This window comes from Ranitomeya variabilis, chromosome 2 (genome assembly GCF_051348905.1).
Source record: "Ranitomeya variabilis isolate aRanVar5 chromosome 2, aRanVar5.hap1, whole genome shotgun sequence".
NCBI lineage: Eukaryota > Metazoa > Chordata > Amphibia > Anura > Dendrobatidae > Ranitomeya > Ranitomeya variabilis.
In genome coordinates this window covers 249,883,822-249,904,750 of record NC_135233.1, presented here as the reverse complement: position 1 = coordinate 249,904,750, position 20,929 = coordinate 249,883,822, and the positions used below count along the sequence as shown (strand labels likewise).

Below are 20,929 nucleotides of genomic sequence, written 5' to 3'. Positions count from 1 at the left end.
CAAGGTGGTACAACACTGTGGAGCGGACAGGTAGGTTGGCAGACAGATGAAGAGATGCAAGGTGGTGCAGCTCTGTGGAGCGGACAGGTAGGGTGATAGATGAGACGGAGATGCAAGGTGGTGCAGCTCTGTGGAGCGGACAGGTAGGGTGATAGACAGATGAGACGGAGATGCAAGGTGGTACAACACTGTGGAGCAGACAGGTAGGGTGGTAGACAGATGATGCAACATACGGAGGTGCAGCACTGTGGAGCAGACAGGTAGAGTTGTAGACAGAAGAGAAGGATATATTAGGTGATGCAGCACTGTGCAGAGGACAGGGTTGGGGTGGTAAATAGATACGAGGTAAAAGATGTACATCAGTGCAGATAAAGAGTCTACACTACTTTATACACAGATAAAAAACCCCCGTAACATTATGCACAGAGAAATGACTATTTTATATACAGATAGAGGTCATGATGCTAGAGACAGTACAGACACTATGTGCCCATGTTTACACTGGACTTCTCGGCTAGCGGTTTATTTCCTGTGAGAACTCTGTCAGCAGTTGGCACGCTACAGAGATTTTAGGGTACTGTAAGCTTTTCTCTATTTTATCTCAACACCTTTACATTGAACCATAAGATGTGGAGGTGGTGTAAGGCGGTGCAGTACTGTGGAGTGGACAGGTAGGTTGGCAGACAGATGAGGAGATGCAAGGTGGTACAACACTGTGGAGCGGACAGGTAGGTTGGCAGACAGATGAGGAGATGCAAGGTGGTGCAGCTCTGTGGAGCGGACAGGTAGGGTGATAGACAGATGAGACGGAGATGCAAGGTGGTGCAGCTCTGTGGAGTGGACAGGTAGGGTGATAGACAGATGAGACGGAGATGCAAGGTGGTGCAGCTCTGTGGAGCGGACAGGTAGGGTGATAGACAGATGAGACGGAGATGCAAGGCGGTGCAGCTCTGTGGAGCGGACAGGTAGGTTGGCAGACAGATGAGGAGATGCAAGGTGGTGCAGCTCTGTGGAGCGGACAGGTAGGGTGATAGACAGATGGGACGGAGATGCAAGGTGGTGCAGCTCTGTGGAGCGGACAGGTAGGGTGGTAGACAGATGATGCAACGTACGGAGGTGCAGCACTGTGGAGCGGACAGGTAGAGTTGTAGACAGAAGAGAAGGATATATTAGGTGATGCAGCACTGTGCAAGAGGACAGGGTTGGGGTGGTAAATAGATACGAGGTAAAAGATGTACATCAGTGCAGATAAAGAGTCTACACTACTTTATACACAGATAAAAAAAAACCCGTAACATTACGCACAGAGAAATGACTATTTTATATACAGATAGAGGTCATGATGCTAGAGACAGTACAGACACTATGTGCCCATGTTTACACTGGACTTCTCGGCTAGCGGTTTATTTCCTGTGAGAACTCTGTCAGCAGTTGGCACGCTACAGAGATTTTAGGGTACTGTAAGCTTTTCTCTATTTTATCTCAACACCTTTACATTGCACCATAAAAATGTAGAGAAAAACAAAACAGTCCTGCAGTCCCATGAATACTTGTCTAACACAACAAGTTTTCAGTGGAGATGTCAGAAAGGGGAAACTGGCATAGCCAGAGACAGAACCCATCTAATTGTAGCTACGGTAATTATCACGTGTGTCAATCATCTTCAGCATTGGTTAGCACATCAATCATCACTATCATCATCTACACAGCGATCATGAAAGGTCAGACCACGTGAGCTGAAGATACTGGACATACAGTCGTTAGTGAAAATTACCAAATGTACAAATTGGAAAACTCCTCAAAATTAACTTTGGAAAAGATGGATACTGATAACGTTCTTGGGCCCCGAGCAACATCAGATTGCACCATGATGCCACATTTAAAGGACTCATTCAGGAAAAGGGCAAATCAGAGAAATATGTGACAGAGCCTTTTACGTTCATGGGAAAAGTTCGTTTTCCAGCTGCGTACTTACAAAGAAATCCAAAAGAACATCCACAACCTGTTTCCAGGAATATAATGTATCACGTAAGGAGGAACCATGGTAACGCGGCAAACTGTATTAACGCAACACAGAGGCGCAAGTCTGATCCATTGTAACGAAACCAGAGATCATCATGGCGCAGATTAGTCTCATTCTTTGCAACTCTCTATTATAAGGCTGTGTCCACATGTGCCAGGAAGGCTTCAACATTTCTGGATAAAATGGTTTTACAGTAGCAGTAGAGTAGATGAGAATTAAAAAACAGTCACGCCGCAAGTAGTTTCCATCAAGGTGAAGATTTTTTCAGGAACACATCAAAATCTACAGTTCAATGGCAAAATGAAAATCTGCACTAAATCCACTTTTTTGAGCAGCAAAATGCACAAATTGTGAAGAAACAGGACAAAAATGTGAAAAGTGGTAAGAACTATATATATATATATATATATATATATATATATATATATATATATATATATATATATATATATATATATATATATATATATATATATATATATATATATATATATATATACACACACACACACACACACACACACAGTACAGGCCAAAAGTTTGGACACACCTTCTCATTTAAAGATTTTTCTGTATTTTCATGACTATGAAAATTGTACATTTACACTGAAGGCATCAATACTATGAAATAACACATGTGGAATTATATACTTAACAAAAAAGTGTGAAACAACTGAAATTATGTCTTATATTCTAGGTTCTTCAAAGTAGCCACCTTTTGCTTTGATGACTGCTTTGCTCACTCTTGGCATTCTCTTGATGAGCTTCAAGAGGTAGTCACCGGGAATGGTCTTCCAACAATCTTGAAGGAGATCCCAGAGAGACTTAGCACTTGTTGGCCCTTTTGCCTTCACTCTGCGGTCCATCTCGATTGGGTTCAGGTCTGGTGACTGTGGAGGCCAGGTCATCTGGCGTAGCACCCCATCACTCTCCTTCTTGGTCAAATAACCCTTACACTGCCTGGAGGTGTGTTTGGGGTCATTGTCCCGTTGAAAAATAAATGATGGTCCATCTAAACGCAAATCTGATGGAATAGCATGCCGCTGCAAGATGCTGTGGCAGCCATGCTGGTTCAGTATGCCTTCAATTTTGAATAAATCCCCAACAGTGTCACCAGCAAAGCACCCCCACACTATCACACCTCCTCCTCCATTCTTCACGGTGGGAACCAGGCATGTAGAGTACATCCGTTCACCTTTTCTGTGTCGCACAAAGACACGGTGGTTGGAACCAAAGATCTCAAATTTGGACTCATCAGACCAAAGCACAGATTTCCACTGGTCTAATGTCCATTCCTTGTGTTCTTTAGCCCAAACAAGTCTCTTCTGCTTGTTGCCTGTCATTAGCAGTGGTTTCCTAGCAGCTATTTTACCATGAAGCCAAAATGCTGCACAAAGTCTCCTCTTAACAGTTGTTGTAGAGATGTGTCTGCTGCTAGAACTCTGTGTGGCATTGACCTGGTCTCTAATCTGAGCTGCTGTTAAGCTGCGAATTCTGAGGCTGGTGACTCGACAAACTTATCCTCAGAAGCAGAGGTGACTCTTGGTCTTTCTTTCCTGGGGCGGTCCTCATGTGAGCCAGTTTCTTTGTAGCGCTTGATGGTTTGTGCCACTGCACTTGGGGACACTTTCAAAGTTTGCCCAATTTTTCGGACTGACTGACCTTCATTTCTTAAAGTAATGATGGCCACTCGTTTTTCTTTACTTAGCTGCCTTTTTCTTGCCATCATACAAATTCTAACAGTCTATTCAGTAGGACTATCAGCTGTGTATCCACCAGACTTCTGCACAACACAACTGATGGTCCCATCCCCATTTATAAGGCAAGAAATCCCACTTATTACAGTAAACCTGATAGGGCACACCTGTGAAGTGAAAACGATTCCCGGTGACTACCTCTTGAAGCTCATCAAGAGAATGCCAAGAGTGTGCAAAGCAGTCATCAAAGCAAAAGGTGGCTACTTTGAAGAACCTAGAATATAAGACATAATTTCAGTTGTTTCACACTTGTTTGTTAAGTATATAATTCCACATGTGTTAATTCATAGTTTTGATGCCTTCAGTGTGAATGTACAATTTTCATAGTCATGAAAATACAGAAAGATCTTTAAATGAAAAGGTGTGTCCAAACTTTTGGTCTGTACTGTATATATTTATCACAACCTTGTTGTGTGGATCTGCAGCACCTGGGTTTGCTGTGAAAAGTGTGTGCAATGTGTGAATATACCCCCTAAGGGAGTTACAGTTCGTCCAGAGCTTACTGGTGCATGCCTGGAATAGACAAAGGCTTATATGAGAACAATGAGTAGGAGAAACAAGAACAACAAAAAAAAAGAGAGGGACAATAAGGTCTCTATGCCACTTTGGGTGCCGACCCCTATGGGCACTGTATTGGGTGCTATAAGAGGTCACCCCTCAGCTCATGCACGGAGACCAAATCATGGCAGAGCTGAAGGCGCTCGTCACACACCACAGTGGAAAGCAATTGATAATCTCCCTCTTCAGCAGGAACAACTATAATTTGCAGTGTAGCATTATGCTGATTATAGCTCTCCACAGGGCACAAAAACAGTCATTTCAATCCCATCCTACTGGTGTGTCTGTCACCCAGGTAGCCCTATACCCAGACTCATGTAATGAGCAGTGTGGGCCGCAGAAATATAAGGTTGCCAGTGGCTCGCAGCGAGAGCACCAAATAGCAGCTGAAATGCCAATGAGAGTACGGATGACAGAAAACCGCGCTGAAACCCCCCACCACTTTCACATAGCAGAGCCAAACGCGTAATACAGGATTACTACAAGGTACATCATGTTACATCCCCAAGCACAAAGAGGCAGTGAAAATTATCTCGGATGAAATTCAAGACAAATTAGCTTAATAAGTGCAGAGCTCTATACACTAATTAAAGGGCAACTGTACAAGACGATACTCTGTGAGAGTCATCCCAAAGGGTTAAACCATATTACCAGCATCATTTATGATAAGACACAGGGTGAGAGCGATGTATTGCAGATGGTCTGCGCCCAGTTCAGCTTTAGGAATATAAAGTTTCAGAGAAAACATACAGATGGAAAGCTCAGCTGACTACAACCTCAGCTCAACCAGTCTGTGGTGAGCCGGCGGCGCTTGCCCGAGGAAGCCGCACATGCGCAGTTTTGGATGTCGTTTTCCCAGCAGGTTTCCTGCAGCGCTGACCTCAGGTGTGAGCACACACTCGGCGCAGAGCGCAGCGCAGCAGTGCTTCCGGGGGCGATTACGTTCATGTAAAGTTTATTTATATGTTTATGTAAGCCGGAAGGCTATATAATAGCTTATCTATATATATTATACTAAGGGTCCAATTACACTGCTCAATACACAGCATGAAATTACCGCTGAACGGCAACATGTTTGCTGGATGGCAGCCCTTTAATAGTCTGTTTAAACAGGCAGATTGCGGTAAACGAGGAGCACTGCACGATCGATCTGTAATAAAAACATAATACATCATTCAGGGCACATGGGCGGCCATTGTTCTCAGCAGCGGAGGTCGCGTTTACACAAGACAACAAGCTGTTTAAGAACAATGATCTTTCATGGAAACCAGAATATAAATTTCCCCCAATGAATGGGCGTTTATTGTTCATTGGTTGATCGACAGCCTGTTCAGGCTGCACAATTATTGTGAAAAGATCGTTCCTAGGAACCGATCACGGTAATGGTGCAATGCAAATGCATCATAAGGGATCATTCAGACGTCAGTGATTTTCCATCAGGGTTTCAATGCCAAAGCCGGTACTGTAACATACAGATTAAAAACTATCATTGAAAGATGGACACTTGTTCTGTGTTTTGGAGACACTCCTGCTACTGGCATTTCAAACAATTGTGTAACAATCGCGGTCATAGAGGGTGCGACCGGGCCTGTGCAGGAGGGGGGACGACCAACGCCAAGGCATTTTTCAGCTTTATGTGCGTCCATACATTGCAATATAAGTAGTATGCCAAATAAGAGGCCGGTAGCTGACGTCAGCTTGCAAGTCACTGGTGGAACATGGCCAGTAGCTTGCACACTGAAGTCAGCTTCCGGCTTCTGCACCAGCTACATGAGAGGACAATGAGAATCGTGGAAGCGGGGGAAGGTGAGAATGGGGGACATATACACTAGTGCCAGGATGGGCCACATATACATCAAGATGGGAGACATATATTTCCAAGATGGGTCCAAGATGGAGGACATATACAGTGAGGAAAATAAGTATTTGATACACTGCCGATTTTTGCAAGTTTTCCCACCTACAAAGAATGGAGAGATCTGTAATTTTTATCGTAGGTACACTTCAACTGTGAGAGACTGAATCTAAAAATAAAATCCAGAAAAATCACATTGTATGATGTATGATTACATACCATAATTAAATTGCATTTTATTGCATGAAATCAGTATTTGATCACCTACCAACCAGCAAGAATTCTGTCTCTCACAGACCTGTCATTCTTTAAGAAGCCCTCCTACTCTGCACTCATTACCTGTATTAATTGCACTGGTTTGAATTTGTTACTTGCATTAAATAAAGACTCCTGTCCACACACTTATTCACACTCCGACATCTCCACCATGGCCATGACCAAAGAGCTGTCTAAGGACACCATAGGCAAAATTGTAGACCTGCACAAGGCTGGGATGGGCTACAGGACAACAGGCAAGCAGCTTGTTGAGAAGCCAACAATTGCTGCCACAATTATTAGAAAATGAAAGAAACACAAGATGACTGTCAATCTTCCTCGGTCTGGGGCTCCATACAAGGTCTCACCTCATGGGGTAAGGATGATTCGGAGAAAGGTCAGGGATCAGTCCAGAACTACACAGGAGGACCTGGTCAATGACCTGAAGAGAGCATGGACCACATTCTCAAACTTTACTGTTAAAAATACACTACATCGTCATGGATTTAAGTCCTGCAGGACACGCAAGGTCCTCCTGCTCACGCCAGTACATGTCCAGGCCGGGTTGAAGTTTGACAAAGACTATATGGATAATCCAGAGGAAGCATGGGAAAAGGTCATATGGTCAGATCAGACCATTATAGAACTTTTTGGTATAAACTCCACTCGCCGTGTTTGGAGGAAGAAGAGGGAGGAGTACAACCCAAAGAACACCGTCCCAACCGTGCAGCATGGTGGGGGAAACATTATACCTGGGGGATGCCTTTCTACAAAGAGGATAGGACGACTGGACCGTATTGAAAGGAGGATGGATGAGGTCATATATTGCAATATTTTGGCCAACATCCTCCTTCCTTCAGTATGAGCATTGAAGATGGGTCTTAGCTGGGTTTTCTAGCATGACAATGACCTGAAACACACAGCCAGGGCAACTAAGGGGTGGCTCTGTAAGAAGCATTTCAAAGTCCTGGAGTGGCCTAGCCAGTCTCCAGACCTGAACCTAATGGAAATCTTTGGACGGAGCGGATACTCAAAGTTGCCCAGTGACAGCCCCGAAACCTGAAAGATATGGAGAAGACTTGTATGGAGGAGTGGGCCAAAATCCTTGTTGCAGTGTGTGTAAACTTAGTCCAGAACTACAGGAAACGTTTGACCTCTGTAATTGCAAACAAAGTTTTCTGGACCAAATATTAAGTTCTGTTTTCCTGTTGTATCATATTAATTTGCATTTTAATTTTTAGATTCTGTCTCTCACAGTTGAAGTGTAACTATAATAAAAATTACAGATCTCTCCATTCTTTTTAGGTGGGAAAGAAAACTTGCAAAAATCGGTATTGTATCAAATACTTATTTTCCTCACTGTATAATCAGTATGGCTCCAAGATGGAAGACATATATACCAGGATGAACACAGGATGGGGGGCATATATACCAAGAAGGACCAGGATGTCTTGGCATTGTATGTATGTATGTATGCATGCATGCATGCATTTTGTAATTTTTTCCATTTTAAAAACTACAAAAAGGAAAATGGTCCGATGCAAAAGTTCGGGCACCCTGAATGGTTACTACCTAGTAGATCCCCTTTTGAAAGTATCACAGCTTGTAGCCAGCCAAGAGTCTTTCAATTCTTGTTTGAGGGATTTTCATCCATTCTTCCTTGGAAAATTCTTCCAGATCTGTGAGATTCCTGGGTCGTCTTACATGCACTGATATTTTGAGGTCTAGCCACAGATTTTCAATGATATTGAGATCAGGAGACTGTGAGGGCCATTGTAAAACCTTCAGCTTGCACCTTTTCAGGTCATCTACTGTGGATTTTGACATGTGTTTAGGATCATTATCCATTTGTAGAAGCCATCCTCTATTCAACTTCTGCTTTTTTACAGATGGTGTCATGTTTGCATCAAGAATTAGTGGAAATTCACTGAATCCATTCTTTCTTCTACCTGTGCTCTATGCTTAATGGTTGGCGAGATGTTCTTTTACTGAAATTCTGTGCCCTTTTTCTTCCACACATACCTTTGATGAAAGACTTCTATTTTAACCTCATCGGTCCACAGGACTTGTTTCCAAAATTGTATCAGACTTGTTTAGATGTTCATTTGCATACTTCCGATGCTGAATTTTATGGTGAAAACACAGAAGAGATTTTCTTCTAATGACTCTTACATGAAGGCCATATTTGTGTAGGTGTCCCTAAAAACAGTAGAACAATGTACCAAAAATCCAAAAAGTCTGCTAAATCTTTCTGAAAGTCTTTTGCAGGCAAGCGGGGGTTCCGATTTGCGCACCTAGCAATCCTACGAGCAGCTCTCACTGAAATTTTGCTTGGTCTTCCAGACCTTATCTTGACCTCCACTGTTCCTGTTAACTGTAATTTCTTAATTACATATCGAACTGAGGAAAGGGCAACTTGTAATCGCTTTGTTATCTTCTTATAGCCTTCTCCTGATTTGCGGGCCTCCATCATTTTTATTTTCAGAGAGCTAGGCAGCTACTTAGAAGAACCTATGGCTACAGTTTCTTGGCACAAGTTTAGAGATATTATACCTTAAACCCAGCCTCTTCAGACCTGAATAGCCTATAAATGTATATACCAGGATGGGGACCATGTATACCAGGAAGGGGCCACAGGATGGGGGCCATGTATCCCAAGATGGGACCCCAGGATGGGGGCCATGCATCCCAGGATGGACGCCATGTATCACAGGAAGGGGCCTAGGATGTCGACCATATATCCAGGGAATGAGCCCAGAATGGGGACCATGTATCCCAGGAAGGGGCCCAGGATGGAAGCCATGTAGACCAGGAAGAGGCCCAAGATGGGGTCAATGTAGACCAGGAAGGAGCCCAAGATGGGGTCAATGTAGACCAGGAAGGAGCCCAGAATGGGGTCCATGTAGACTGGGAAGGGGTCCAGAATGGGGACCATGTAGACCAGGAAGGGGCCCATGTAGACTAAGAAGGGGCCCAGGATGGGGACCATGTAGACCTGGAAAGAGCCCAGGATGGAGGCCATGTAGACCAGGAATGGGCCCAGGATGGGGATCATGTAGACCAGAAGGGGGCCCAGGATTGGGGCCATGTAGACCAGGAATAGGCCCAGGATGGGGACCATGTATCCCAGGAAGGAAGCCATGTAGACCAGGAAGAGGTCCAAGATGGGGGCCATGTAGACCAAGAAGGGGGCCAGGATGGGGACCATGTAGACCAGGAAGGGGCCCAGAATGGGGACCATGTAGACCAGAAGGGGGCCCAGGATTGGGGCCATGTAGACCAGGAAGGGGCCCAGGATTGGGGCCATGCAGACCAGGAAGTGGCCCATTATGGGTGCCATGTATATCACGAAGGGGACTATTATGGGTGACAGTCCTACATAATGTGGGAGGTAGGGGGCAACATGTATGTTCTTATAGGATTTGGAACACTACAAGGGCCCATGCATTGAATCAACATGCGCGGGTCCAAATTTTGCACCGGGGCCCATCGGACTCTAAGTTACGCCACTGCACACAAACACGGATGGAAAATCACTAACGCCTAAATGAGCCCATAGATAAAACAAGCTGATAAAAAAAATCAAAAAAGTACAACTAAGAAACCTAATGTTGGCCTCCGTCTGTAGATTTATAAAAGTAGTGCAGATACTTCGCTTTGGAGGAATAAACATTAAAAGGTTATTTGCACAATCACATTATTTTTCACAAAGACATTTGATGTAACATTAAACTTGTCTCCGTGTTTATACATAATGTACAAAGTCAACAACGGTTTACCTCGAGAAGACAGAAGTTATTATGGAGATAAAGTGACTCTAAAGTATGAAAATTGCGAACAGGGATTTGGAGCAAAGACCAGTTTAGTCACTGGGGAAGATTTGCAGATACATCATTTCACAGGAGACAAAAAAGGTGCAAATTGTGGAATGGTAAATTAGCACTAACAATACTGTTCCGTCACGCTATGCATGCCATGCCTGGAGCACCCCAGAGCATCAGTAGTAATGCAATTGTGAGGCAAACGGAAAACCAGAGGCGAAGATAAAAGTATGAAGCAATTTTTATCTTTCTATCCTATCGCTTTATTACCTTTACTGCAATCACATTAAGTGAAAATGCAAACTAAATACTGTGAAAATGCAGCAGTCGGCCGAGGGGGGTGAACACTTACATTGCAGCCTCTGGATGAGAGGTCAGGGCAAGACGCTGGTGTAGAGATCATTACATTGCAATGGATTAGACAACAGCAAGTCAAAAATGTGTTTGCTGTCATCACATCCAAAAAAACCCCGTCTCTTACGCAACAGATATTGACCAGTTTGCTGCCAGTGCCAACAAAGATCATTACTCAGGAACAGAGCCCACCAGAGGAAGATCACAACATTATGAGGACGGTGATATTCAGTACAAGATGTCATATTCCTGATCTCTGGGCAGGCAGCACATTTAGCTGAGAACACAGAGGACCTCATATCCATAATTATATATATATATTTGCATTAAGTTCAGGTTCTAGACCAGTTCTCACACAAAGTCCTAATACGCCATGTAACTAAAGTAAAAAAACAAAACAAAAAAAAAAAAAAAAAAAACCAAACGGTCCTTAGAGCTTCAACAGCCGACAGCTCTTCCTTTGGACACTCTACCCCCCCATCCATCAGACCAGCTGGGAGAACTCGTGTTTTCTATCAGAGAGAAAAATCACTGGGGCATGATGGCATTCAGCACGCCTGATCCTTTTATACCCACTGTCACATGGCAAATACACGTCAGACAAACGTTTCATATGCAGAAAATGATCGCCAGCTCCAGGCGAAATTGGCAGGACCAGCCAGCGTATGGCCACCTTAACTGGAGTGTTTCTATTGGGACTCGTGCACTTAACTATCTGGCATCATTACAACATGGCACGATGGCATCTCACAAACTGTCCGAAATGCTCTCCAGTTAATCTCTTCTAAGAAAACGTAATAAGCCATAGCTAGAGGAATCACCGGTTCAGACAGAACAAAATGGCCTGTCTATGGTTAGATATACACATGGGGCACAGCACCACCCGCTGGTAGGCAAGTAAACATGCAGATTGCAATGGTTTAAGATTTGGGAATGGATTCTACAAATGGCAGATTTGCTGCAGCTATTTTTTGGGATGGGATTGTTCATGTCAAACACATGGATTTTGCAACCTGCATTCAGACGAATGGGACAGCCACAAAAACATCATCTTCAGTGTGTGACGCTTATCCCATGTGCACCGGACAGGTTTAAGTATCGGATGACAGGAGTCTTCACTGCTGAGAACCTTAAGGCCCCGTCTCACATAGCGAGATCGCTAGCGAGATCGCTGCTGAGTCACAAGTTTTGTGACGCAACAGCGACCTCAGTAGCGATCTCGCTATGTGTGACACGTACCAGCGATCAGGCCCCTGCTGCGAGATCGCTGGTCGTGTCGGAATGGCCTGGACCTTTTTTTGGTCGTTGAGGTCCCGCTGACATCGCTGAATCGGTGTGTGTGACACCGATCCAGCGATGTCTTCACTGGTAACCAGGGTAAACATCGGGTTACTAAGCGCAGGGCCGCGCTTAGTAACCCGATGTTTACCCTGGTTACCAGCGTAAATGTAAAAAAAACCAAACACTACATACTCACCATCTGTTGCCCGTCAGGTCCCTTGCCGTCTGCTTCCTGCTCTGACTGCCGCCGTAAAGTGAGAGCACAGCAGTGACGTCACCGCTGCGCTCTGCTCTCACTGTACGGCGGCACACAGTCAGAGCGGGAAGCAGACGGCAAGGGACCTGACGGGCAACAGATGGTGAGTATGTACTGTTTTTTTTTTTTGGTAACCAGGGTAAACCTCGGGTTACTAAGCGCGGCCCTGCGCTTAGTAACCCGATGTTTACCCTGGTTACCCGGGTGCTGCAGGGGGACTTCGGCATCGTTGAAGACAGTTTCAACGATGCCGAAGTCGTTCCCCTGATCGTTGGTCGCTGGAGAGAGCTGTCTGTGTGACAGCTCCCCAGCGACCACACAGCGACAAAACAGCGACGCTGCGATCAGCATCGTTGTCTGTATCGCTGCAGCGTCGCTGTGTGAGACGGGGCCTTTACTGTTGAAGAGATTGGGTGTCTGGTGTCTCCAGGGAATGGAAAGGTGCTCAGTTTCGATTGGATGGCACTTAATATTTAGTTGGAAACTTACCTGAAGTTTTATAAGAGTAGACAAGTCTTTTTTTGCAGCCTCAAATATGGCATTCAGGTGTCTGTTAACACTAAACTCTGGGATCAGTAAGTCTTCCGCCTTGTAATGATAAACGGCTGATGGGGTCTCGGTAACAGTCACCGATTTCTTCAGGATAGACTGTCAGAATACAACAAGATTATCATATAGGATTCAACGATAATAAAATACTGCACAGGCAATGGTTTCCAGTATTTTATACCTGCAGTACAATTGATTAAACATAATAAATGCAACATAAAACAGATTGTTAAAGGGGCGTTCCCAGTATTGATAGGATAGCATATTACTTACTGATGGCTGGGGGTCCGACAATCCTGAGAACGGGGCTCTAGATCCCAGGAGCCCTGTCTTGAACTGAATAGAGATGTGCATGCTCAATGGGACTGCAGAATAATGATCAATTCTGGAGATACCCCTTTAACCCATAGGAACCTAGATCATGAATGTGCCTTCTACAGCTATTAGATGTCACGATATTATGCCACCATATATCATGTAGTTTTTAAGTTCCAAGCAAAGTTTTGCTGAATTTATTAAACTATGCAAGAACACAAACCATCTAAATCTCCAGAACAGATATTATTGGAACATAAAATATGCGACTATGGCCAGCATCTGCCTGTAGAAGGTTTTTTTTTTCTTCAGTATGTACAGGTATTCATTATGTAAACTAGGGGGCAGGCCAGTGAGGGATCAGTGACCTGTCAGCAGGCTGCATTATGAGTACCTAATCAGAGCACCACAAAACTTTTGAAACCCTTTGGAAACCTTGGATGGAGAGGAACAGATTCCAGTAGGATGTTTTATTATGTAAGCAATGTATGCTATTGTCCTATTCTTGTTTATAAAGGCAAGGAGGGAGGGAGGGTGGGGAAATGTTTCAAAATGTTGGTAAACATGTTTATTCTCCTTTGCTGACACAATTGTGTGTAGTTGTCAATTTGAATATTGTTAATAAAAATTATCTGATTTAAAAAAAAGAGCACCACATGAAGACCCCCCACAGGCCACCCCGCAGCACGAGCGTATCATTAACTAAAAACTGAAAATAAACAACAACCACAAGACGGATTTCATCAACCAAGGTATCATTTTAATCAGCATAACGGCGCCGACCTGACAGTGTCTGTAGGTTACTGTGCACAATCCTGCTGACAGGTTCCCTTTAACACATTACATCAATCTTATAGAAAGTACAGATGTTCATCTATCTGAGAAGCGGCAGGTTGGGACTAGCTTGCGTGTTGTTTATGTTATTCCACCGGAGGACGAGGCAGCAGCTCCATCTCTGGACCACTGACTTCACATTTCTATAATAGATGTGAAGACAGCGTTCACTCACCTTGTTCATAACCGGGCTTGGAGGCAGGTCATCTGGGGTCAGGCTCACCCGTGCCCTCTCATACGCCATGTCCATGTCAGATTTTGCAGCTTTCGGGCTTCCTAGCAAGGAAAAATGTGCATCAGAACAGCAATTATAATTAAACATGCCAAAACATTAAAATATGTGTTCAGGACAAGATCATGGAGAGGAGGATAGGCTGCCTGGTGGGCAATGTCCGGATACTGATGGTGGAATAAGGGGCACAAGAGCTATTTACAAGCGCTTCTAGTGTCACCACCAGCCACATGGGGTATTAAAAATGCATTGAATGCTTTACAGAACTGTTAACCACAGAATATGTGCGGTCCTCAAATAGCCAAAGTAACGAGCGGGTATCACTAAAAAGAAACAGGTTGTAGCCATACATCAGCAGGACAGATCACGATAATCAAAATGCCAATTTCCTCAGCAACAAACCCAAATTAGGTTTTTCCTGTAGACTTTAAAACAGCAGTCGTCCATTAATTTTTATGTTAAAAATGGGCCCAGGAGGTCTGAAAATAAAAATCACATGGGGACCCCCCCACACTCCTCCAATGATCAGGGGATGGCTACTGAATGGCTTCAGCAGGGAAGTGGGGTGGGGACGGTTCAGTAGGGATCATTGGTTTAGTATTTTCAGATCACCATGGTCCCAAGTGGTGGACTTCCCATTTAGTACATTTTTTTTTTTTTTAAATACTTTTTCCCAGTGTGGTTCTTCTGCCATAACTTTTTAAAAGACAAAATATATGAAAAACACTACAAAAAAAAAGTTGTCCACGTTTCACTTTTTCTCATCTTTTGCAAACCAAATTTCTGGTCTTCTTCTATCCCATAGGGAGGTTTAACCTTTTTATTTTTGGATATGTAATAAGCACAAGATCCAAAATCACAAGGATGAGGTTCGATTTTCCTTACAGTCTTTCCTTGCCCCAGTTTTGCCATCTAATAATGGGAATAAAGAGGATTTCTTACCTGCCTGATCCACCTGCGACTGTTCCCAATAAACCCTAATGATTTATTTGTTGTTTTTATTTCAGCGTTGCAGACATGTTTTTACAGCTCTAGCACCACTATAATGACGGGGCAAATTAATTACAGGCACTCCATATACCCCCGCAGCTCTCTGCTAATAAAGGGGAGATCACCTACGTGTCTGAGACACAATTTATGACATGCACAATCCTGCCAAAGAAGACGACTTTCATGGTTTTACAGCAAATCAGTTATCAAGGCAAGTTGCTGTGCACTGGGGCTCTCATGCTGAATGCCACAGAGGTGCTAATTAATCTGACACGAGGGGATATAAATAGGGGCTCATCAGGAGGAGAAACAGTAGGAGACAGGGAGGGGAAAAAATGAGACGCTTTTAAATTAATCATTGACGCGGTTGGAGGAAGTCAGTCACGTACGTCGGGAGGAAATTAGCGAGGTGCAAACTGATGTCAATTCCTATGCAATATCTGCCAATAGCCAAAGCTTTACCAGTACAGAGAGCACAACTTCGTCTTAAAAGTGACGGGCACCATACAAAAGAGCAATACTAAGTTTACAGAGACTATTTTATTTCAAACGCATTCTTATTAAGTGATGTTTTTTTTTTTACAATCACTGGTGATGGGTAGGCGAAAGGGGACATGTAAACATACAAAAACAAGTCTAAACATTTTTTAGAGATATGAAAAAAATATATAAAAACCCATTCACATGTCCCCAAGTACCCAAGAAATAACAGGACTAATCAGGGTAGCAAGGTGGAAAAGTAAGGAAGGAAAAGGGAAAAGATGAGAAATGGGGCAAAAGAAGATCATCTGATTCAAATAACCACTAAACACAAACGTTTTATAACGTAAATACATTAATAATACAAATACAATCATGCAAATTAAAAGAGAAACAAATTATTACGGAGATTATTAAGGATTTCCTTTCCTTGAGGGAAATATGGAATTCCAGAGAGCCCATCTAGTGAGCCATTTCTGTAAGCTCTTCTTTAGGGCAAGGACTAATTCAAATGAATTGTGAGTTGAGACTATATCTATAATATTAGTAACACATGGGATTTCCATTTGAATCCAATGAGATTTTTTGTAACTACAAAAATGTGTCTAATCTCTGGTGGGAGACCATTGGCTTGGAGGGAGAGATGAGCTACAATAATTGAGGAGAGATGTTTATTACAGCTTTCTTAATTTTGTTCAGCAGAACACCGGGTACTAATAGACTATCTTCATACATAGGACAATAAATGAAAAACATGCAAATATGACTCCATATACCTGGTAATTAGCGTTGTTTTCCCACCATATACAATGACTGTATACTAAAAGGATATGACATTAAAGGGGTTCTCTGGGTTAATGATAATGATGACCTATTCTTCAATATCAGAATAGTGAGGGGTTCAACAAGCAGCAACCCTGTTCATCAGCTGCTCAGAGCGACTGGATGTAATAACGAATGGAGCTGCACAGTTCAGCTCCATATAATGCATAGTGGCCCTGGCCGAGTGCTGCAGATCATCTCCTATTCTAGAGGATAGAAGCTGATGTTCCTGCACACTGCCATCCAGTCAACATTGGGGTGGGGGTGTTGCGTGTCATGCCTAACAACACCATCAAAGAAGTATTAGTTGGGGACGTAGCCTAGTGCAGCACCGAAAGCTCCCGCTGTGAACCCCATATTTTATCCTGATACCTGCTCTCCTACACTTACGGAACAGCGTGAGAAGGGGAGTGAACACCTCTGGTGGCTGAACATCAGATTTCTGGAACGCTCCAGCAGGCAGAATGACCCGCAGGAGGCAGAAAGATCCTGAGGAAGCAGATCAAGTTAATGCAGCTCTCGCTAGGAGGCTGAAAGTGGAGGAGAAGCTTGAACGGTTTGCCCGCCTGGAAAGAGAGGCTGCTAATATGCATTAGGTTAACCTTGAGCCCCACAACCCTGCTGTACACAAATTACCAGGGGATGAAAGGGAGGAACAACAGATCCCAGCAGACCATGTAATGTAATGCTAGATTCTTTAGGGGAGGTCTTGTACAACAGGCTGCACAGAGTGAGGATACTCAGGAGATAACAATCAAAGACATGTTTTCAGTGGTGTCATTTTGCAAGTCTACGTTAACTACACTGACTCAGCAAAAGGGTATTTAAAGGAGGACACGTCTAATATAAAATCAGAGCTGTGAAAAGTGTTATTGAAAGAACCGGAACCGTGGAAGAGAGTCTGAGAACTAATGAGGAGCATATCCTGAATGTTAAAAAAAAAAATCCCATCTAGGTCAGTCCAACGTACATCTGCACTGATTGCTAAATCAGACAACCTAGAAAACCACATAAGAAGAAACAACCTAAAGAATCCCAGAAAAAACAGTAGGGAACACTCCCACTGAAATTCTGTTAAACTGACACCTTTATTTGCCATTGAACAAGCACACAGTTCCTTCAAGACCTTTACCCCCCCCCCCCAGGTACTCTCCTCGCCCAATGCTAACTAGAATCTTGTACTACAAAGATCGTGACACCATCCTAAGACGTGCCCGAGACATATAGGGTCTGTCTATTAACGGGAGTAAAGTGTTCCCGGCTTTTTCAACAGAGCTTCAGAAGCAGAGGATGAAATTCACGGAAATGAAGGAGCGATTAAGGAACCTAGGCCTGCCATACTCTGTCATGTACCCGGCCCAGGTAAGAGTTGTTGCTCTGGGCGAAACACATTTGTTTGTAGTAGCTGAGGACGTCATGAAATGAGCACGAAAGACAGCTATGTATGGAAGACACGTAATACTGGCAGGACCGAAAAAGAGGATGGTTGAAGACGCTATGGTGGCTCTGCGGTTTCTTCCCAGTGGGGAGTTTTCTCCGCTTATGAATATAGCTCTATACTAATGTAAATGCTATGATGTACACTGTGGTATGCTACTGCTCCTTATGTGTGCTTGTATAGCTCCAGGATATATTTAACCCCTTAGGGTATGTTCCCACAGTCAGTAAATGCTGCGGGTTGGAAGCTGTGTACATCCGCAGCGGCCAGATGTTACAGCACAATGAATAGGATTTCTAGAAACCCCATGCCCACTATGCGTGCACTGGTGCCCGCGGATCACCCGTGGAGACACACATGCGGCGCGTCTTTCCAGACCACAGCATGTCTATTTATCTTGCGGAGACGCTGTGATTCCGCACGGTTCAATGATCACATGCGGAATCATCGACGTTCAATAGACGGCAGTGCTCTGGACGCAGTGGACATGTGCTGCGTCCAAAGCGCTGCCTATTACTGACAGTGGGGACATAGCCTTAGGGTACCGTCTCACATTGGCACTTTGATCGCTACGACGGTACGATCCGTGACGTTCCAGCGATATCCATACGATATCGCTGTGTCTGACACGCAGCGGCGATCAGGGACCCCGCTGAGAATCGTACGTCGTAGCAGATCGTTTGAAACTTTATTTCGTCGCTGGATCTCCCGCTGTCATCGCTGGATTGGTGTGTGTGACACCGATCCAGCGAGGAGTTCGCTTGTAACCAGGGTAAACATCGGGTTACTAAGTGCAGGGCCGCGCTTAGTAACCCGATGTTTACCCTGGTTACCATCGTAAATGTAAAAAAAAAAAAAACAGTACATACTTACATTCCAGTGTCCGTCAGGTCCCTGGCCGTCTGCTTCCCTGCACTGACTGTGAGCGCCGGCCGTAAAGTGAAAGCAGAGCACAGCGGTGACGTCACCGCTCTGCTTTGGCCGGCGCTTACACAGGATGCGGGAGGAGAGCAGGGAAGCGGACGCCGGGCACCGGAATGTGAGTATGTGTTTTTTTTATTTTACGTTTACGCTGGTAACCAGGGTAAACATCGGGTTACTAAGCGCGGCCTTTCGCTTAGTAACCCGATGTTTACCCTGGTTACCCGGGGACTTCGGCATCGTTGGTCGCTGGAGAGCTGTCTGTGTGACAGCTCCCCAGCGACCACACAACGACTTACCAACGATCACGGCCAGGTCGTATCGCTGGTCGTGATCGTTGGTAAATCGTTTTGTGTAACGGTACCCTAAGTGACCAAGCTAATTTTCACCTTCCTGTCCGGGCCAAATTTTTTAAACCTGACCATTGTGACTATATGGTAATATCTCTGGAACGCTTCATCTGATCCCAGTGATTCTGAGATTGTACGTCATGATAGAGGTAACATTTGTTTGCCATGACATGTGTTTATTTGTGAAAATATCACAAATTTTGGTGAAAATTTAGAAAAAAAAAAATCGTAATTTTAAAAACTTTCAATCTTTACATTCTTAAACCAGTTAGTCATGCTGTACAAAAATAATTACTACATAAAATTTCACACATGTCTACTTTACATCTGCATAATTTTTCAAACGCCATTTTATTAGGATGTTAGAGGGGTTAAAAATTTAGTAGAAATTTCTAATTTCAATGGACTTTGAGGGATTTTAATTTTGGAACACAATTTGGCTGAAATAGATTGTAAGCGACATTTGCAGGGTCCCATAACAGCAGAAACCCCCCACAACTGACCCCATTTTGGAAACTATACCCCTCATGCTTTTTGGGCGTCTAACAGCTGCTTAACATGCAGGTGTTGACTCGAGTCACTCGAACACCGTCAATACTCTGTACATACCCGAGCACCTGATGCAAATTCGAGTAGAAAGCACTGGCGCTCAACAAGTCATATCAAAATGTTTTCTTTTTTTTTTTACTTTTTAAATAGCAGACCATGCAAGACGACCCAGGAATCTCACATAACTGGAAGAATTTTCCAAGGAAGAATGGATGAAAATCCCTCAAACAAGAATTGAAAGACTCTTGTCTGGCTACAAGATATGTTTACAAGCTGTGATACTTTCGAAAGGGAGTGCTACTAGCTACTAACCATGCAGAGTGCGCAAACGCTGCATTGGCCCATTTTCCTTTTGGTAATTTTTAAAATGTAAAAAATTACAATTTTTTTTTAGCCTCAAGTACAAAGGAAATGTGTCATCTTTAACTTTAGCTTTTTAGAAATAATTTTGTCTTCAACTTGCTTAACTATTCATAACAGTAATTTGGACCAGGGGTGCCCAAACTTTTATATGCCACTGTATGAGATAAATCTCCAGGAGCAAAAGGAATTCCAGCTTAGGTCTATTAGCGCTATATTAATATATTAGTTCCCAATCTATTAAAATGTGCATAACCACTACTTTTCAGAAAGTTTTCTACCACCTTCTACAAAAGAAGCTAGAATTACCGTACTATACTTCCAAAAAAAAGAAAAAAGAAAAAAAGATCTCCAATTACCTGAGTCATATAGGCCAATGTCATTATAAGACACTAGATGTCAAAATCCTGGCTAAGGTATTATCTAATAGGCTGTCTGGAATAGTATCAAAAGTGGTCCACCCGGACCAAACAGGTTTCATGGCTAATAAATCCACGACACAAAATTTACGTAGCTTATTCTTAAATTTGCAATTTTTGGCTGATAATATGGGGTGCAGGATGGTCCTATCATTGAATTTGGCAAAAGCTTTTCACAGCGTAGAGTGGAGGTTTTTATGGGTGGTTCTACAAAAAACAGGGTTCGGGCCTATCTTTATATCCTGGGTACAATTGTTATATTCCTCTCGCACAGCCAAAATGAAAGCTAATGATGAGCTGTCTCAAAGTTTTAAGTTGTATAGAGGTACAAGGCAGGGGTGCCCATTGTCCCTGTTGTGGTTAGCCATCGATCCATTAGCATCAGTGGTAAGAAACTTACTGAAAGAGGTGGGGGTTAGGCACAGGCACATAGAAGAACAGAAATCGCATTATACACAGATGACATTTTACTGTTCCTTGGGGACTGTGATAGTTTACGGTCTAATGTTG

The 20,929-nt window shown here is 43.6% G+C and overlaps 1 protein-coding gene across 6 annotated transcripts in view; it reads right to left on the bottom strand.

The window, feature by feature from the left end:
- The window catches only part of PNPLA7 (patatin like domain 7, lysophospholipase), a 213,438-nt gene that overhangs the window by 85,485 nt on the left and 107,024 nt on the right, over window positions 1-20,929 (bottom strand). For all 6 annotated transcript variants that reach the window (XR_013221223.1, XM_077284546.1, XM_077284547.1 and 3 more), the window contains 2 exons: window positions 14,034-14,134; window positions 12,650-12,808 (listed from right to left, as the gene is read on the bottom strand). Coding sequence is in view for 5 of the 6 variants with exons in the window: in XM_077284546.1 (XP_077140661.1) it covers window positions 12,650-12,808; window positions 14,034-14,134 (260 nt within the window). In the remaining variant the exon portion in view is untranslated. The remainder of the gene's footprint in view (window positions 1-12,649; window positions 12,809-14,033; window positions 14,135-20,929) is intronic.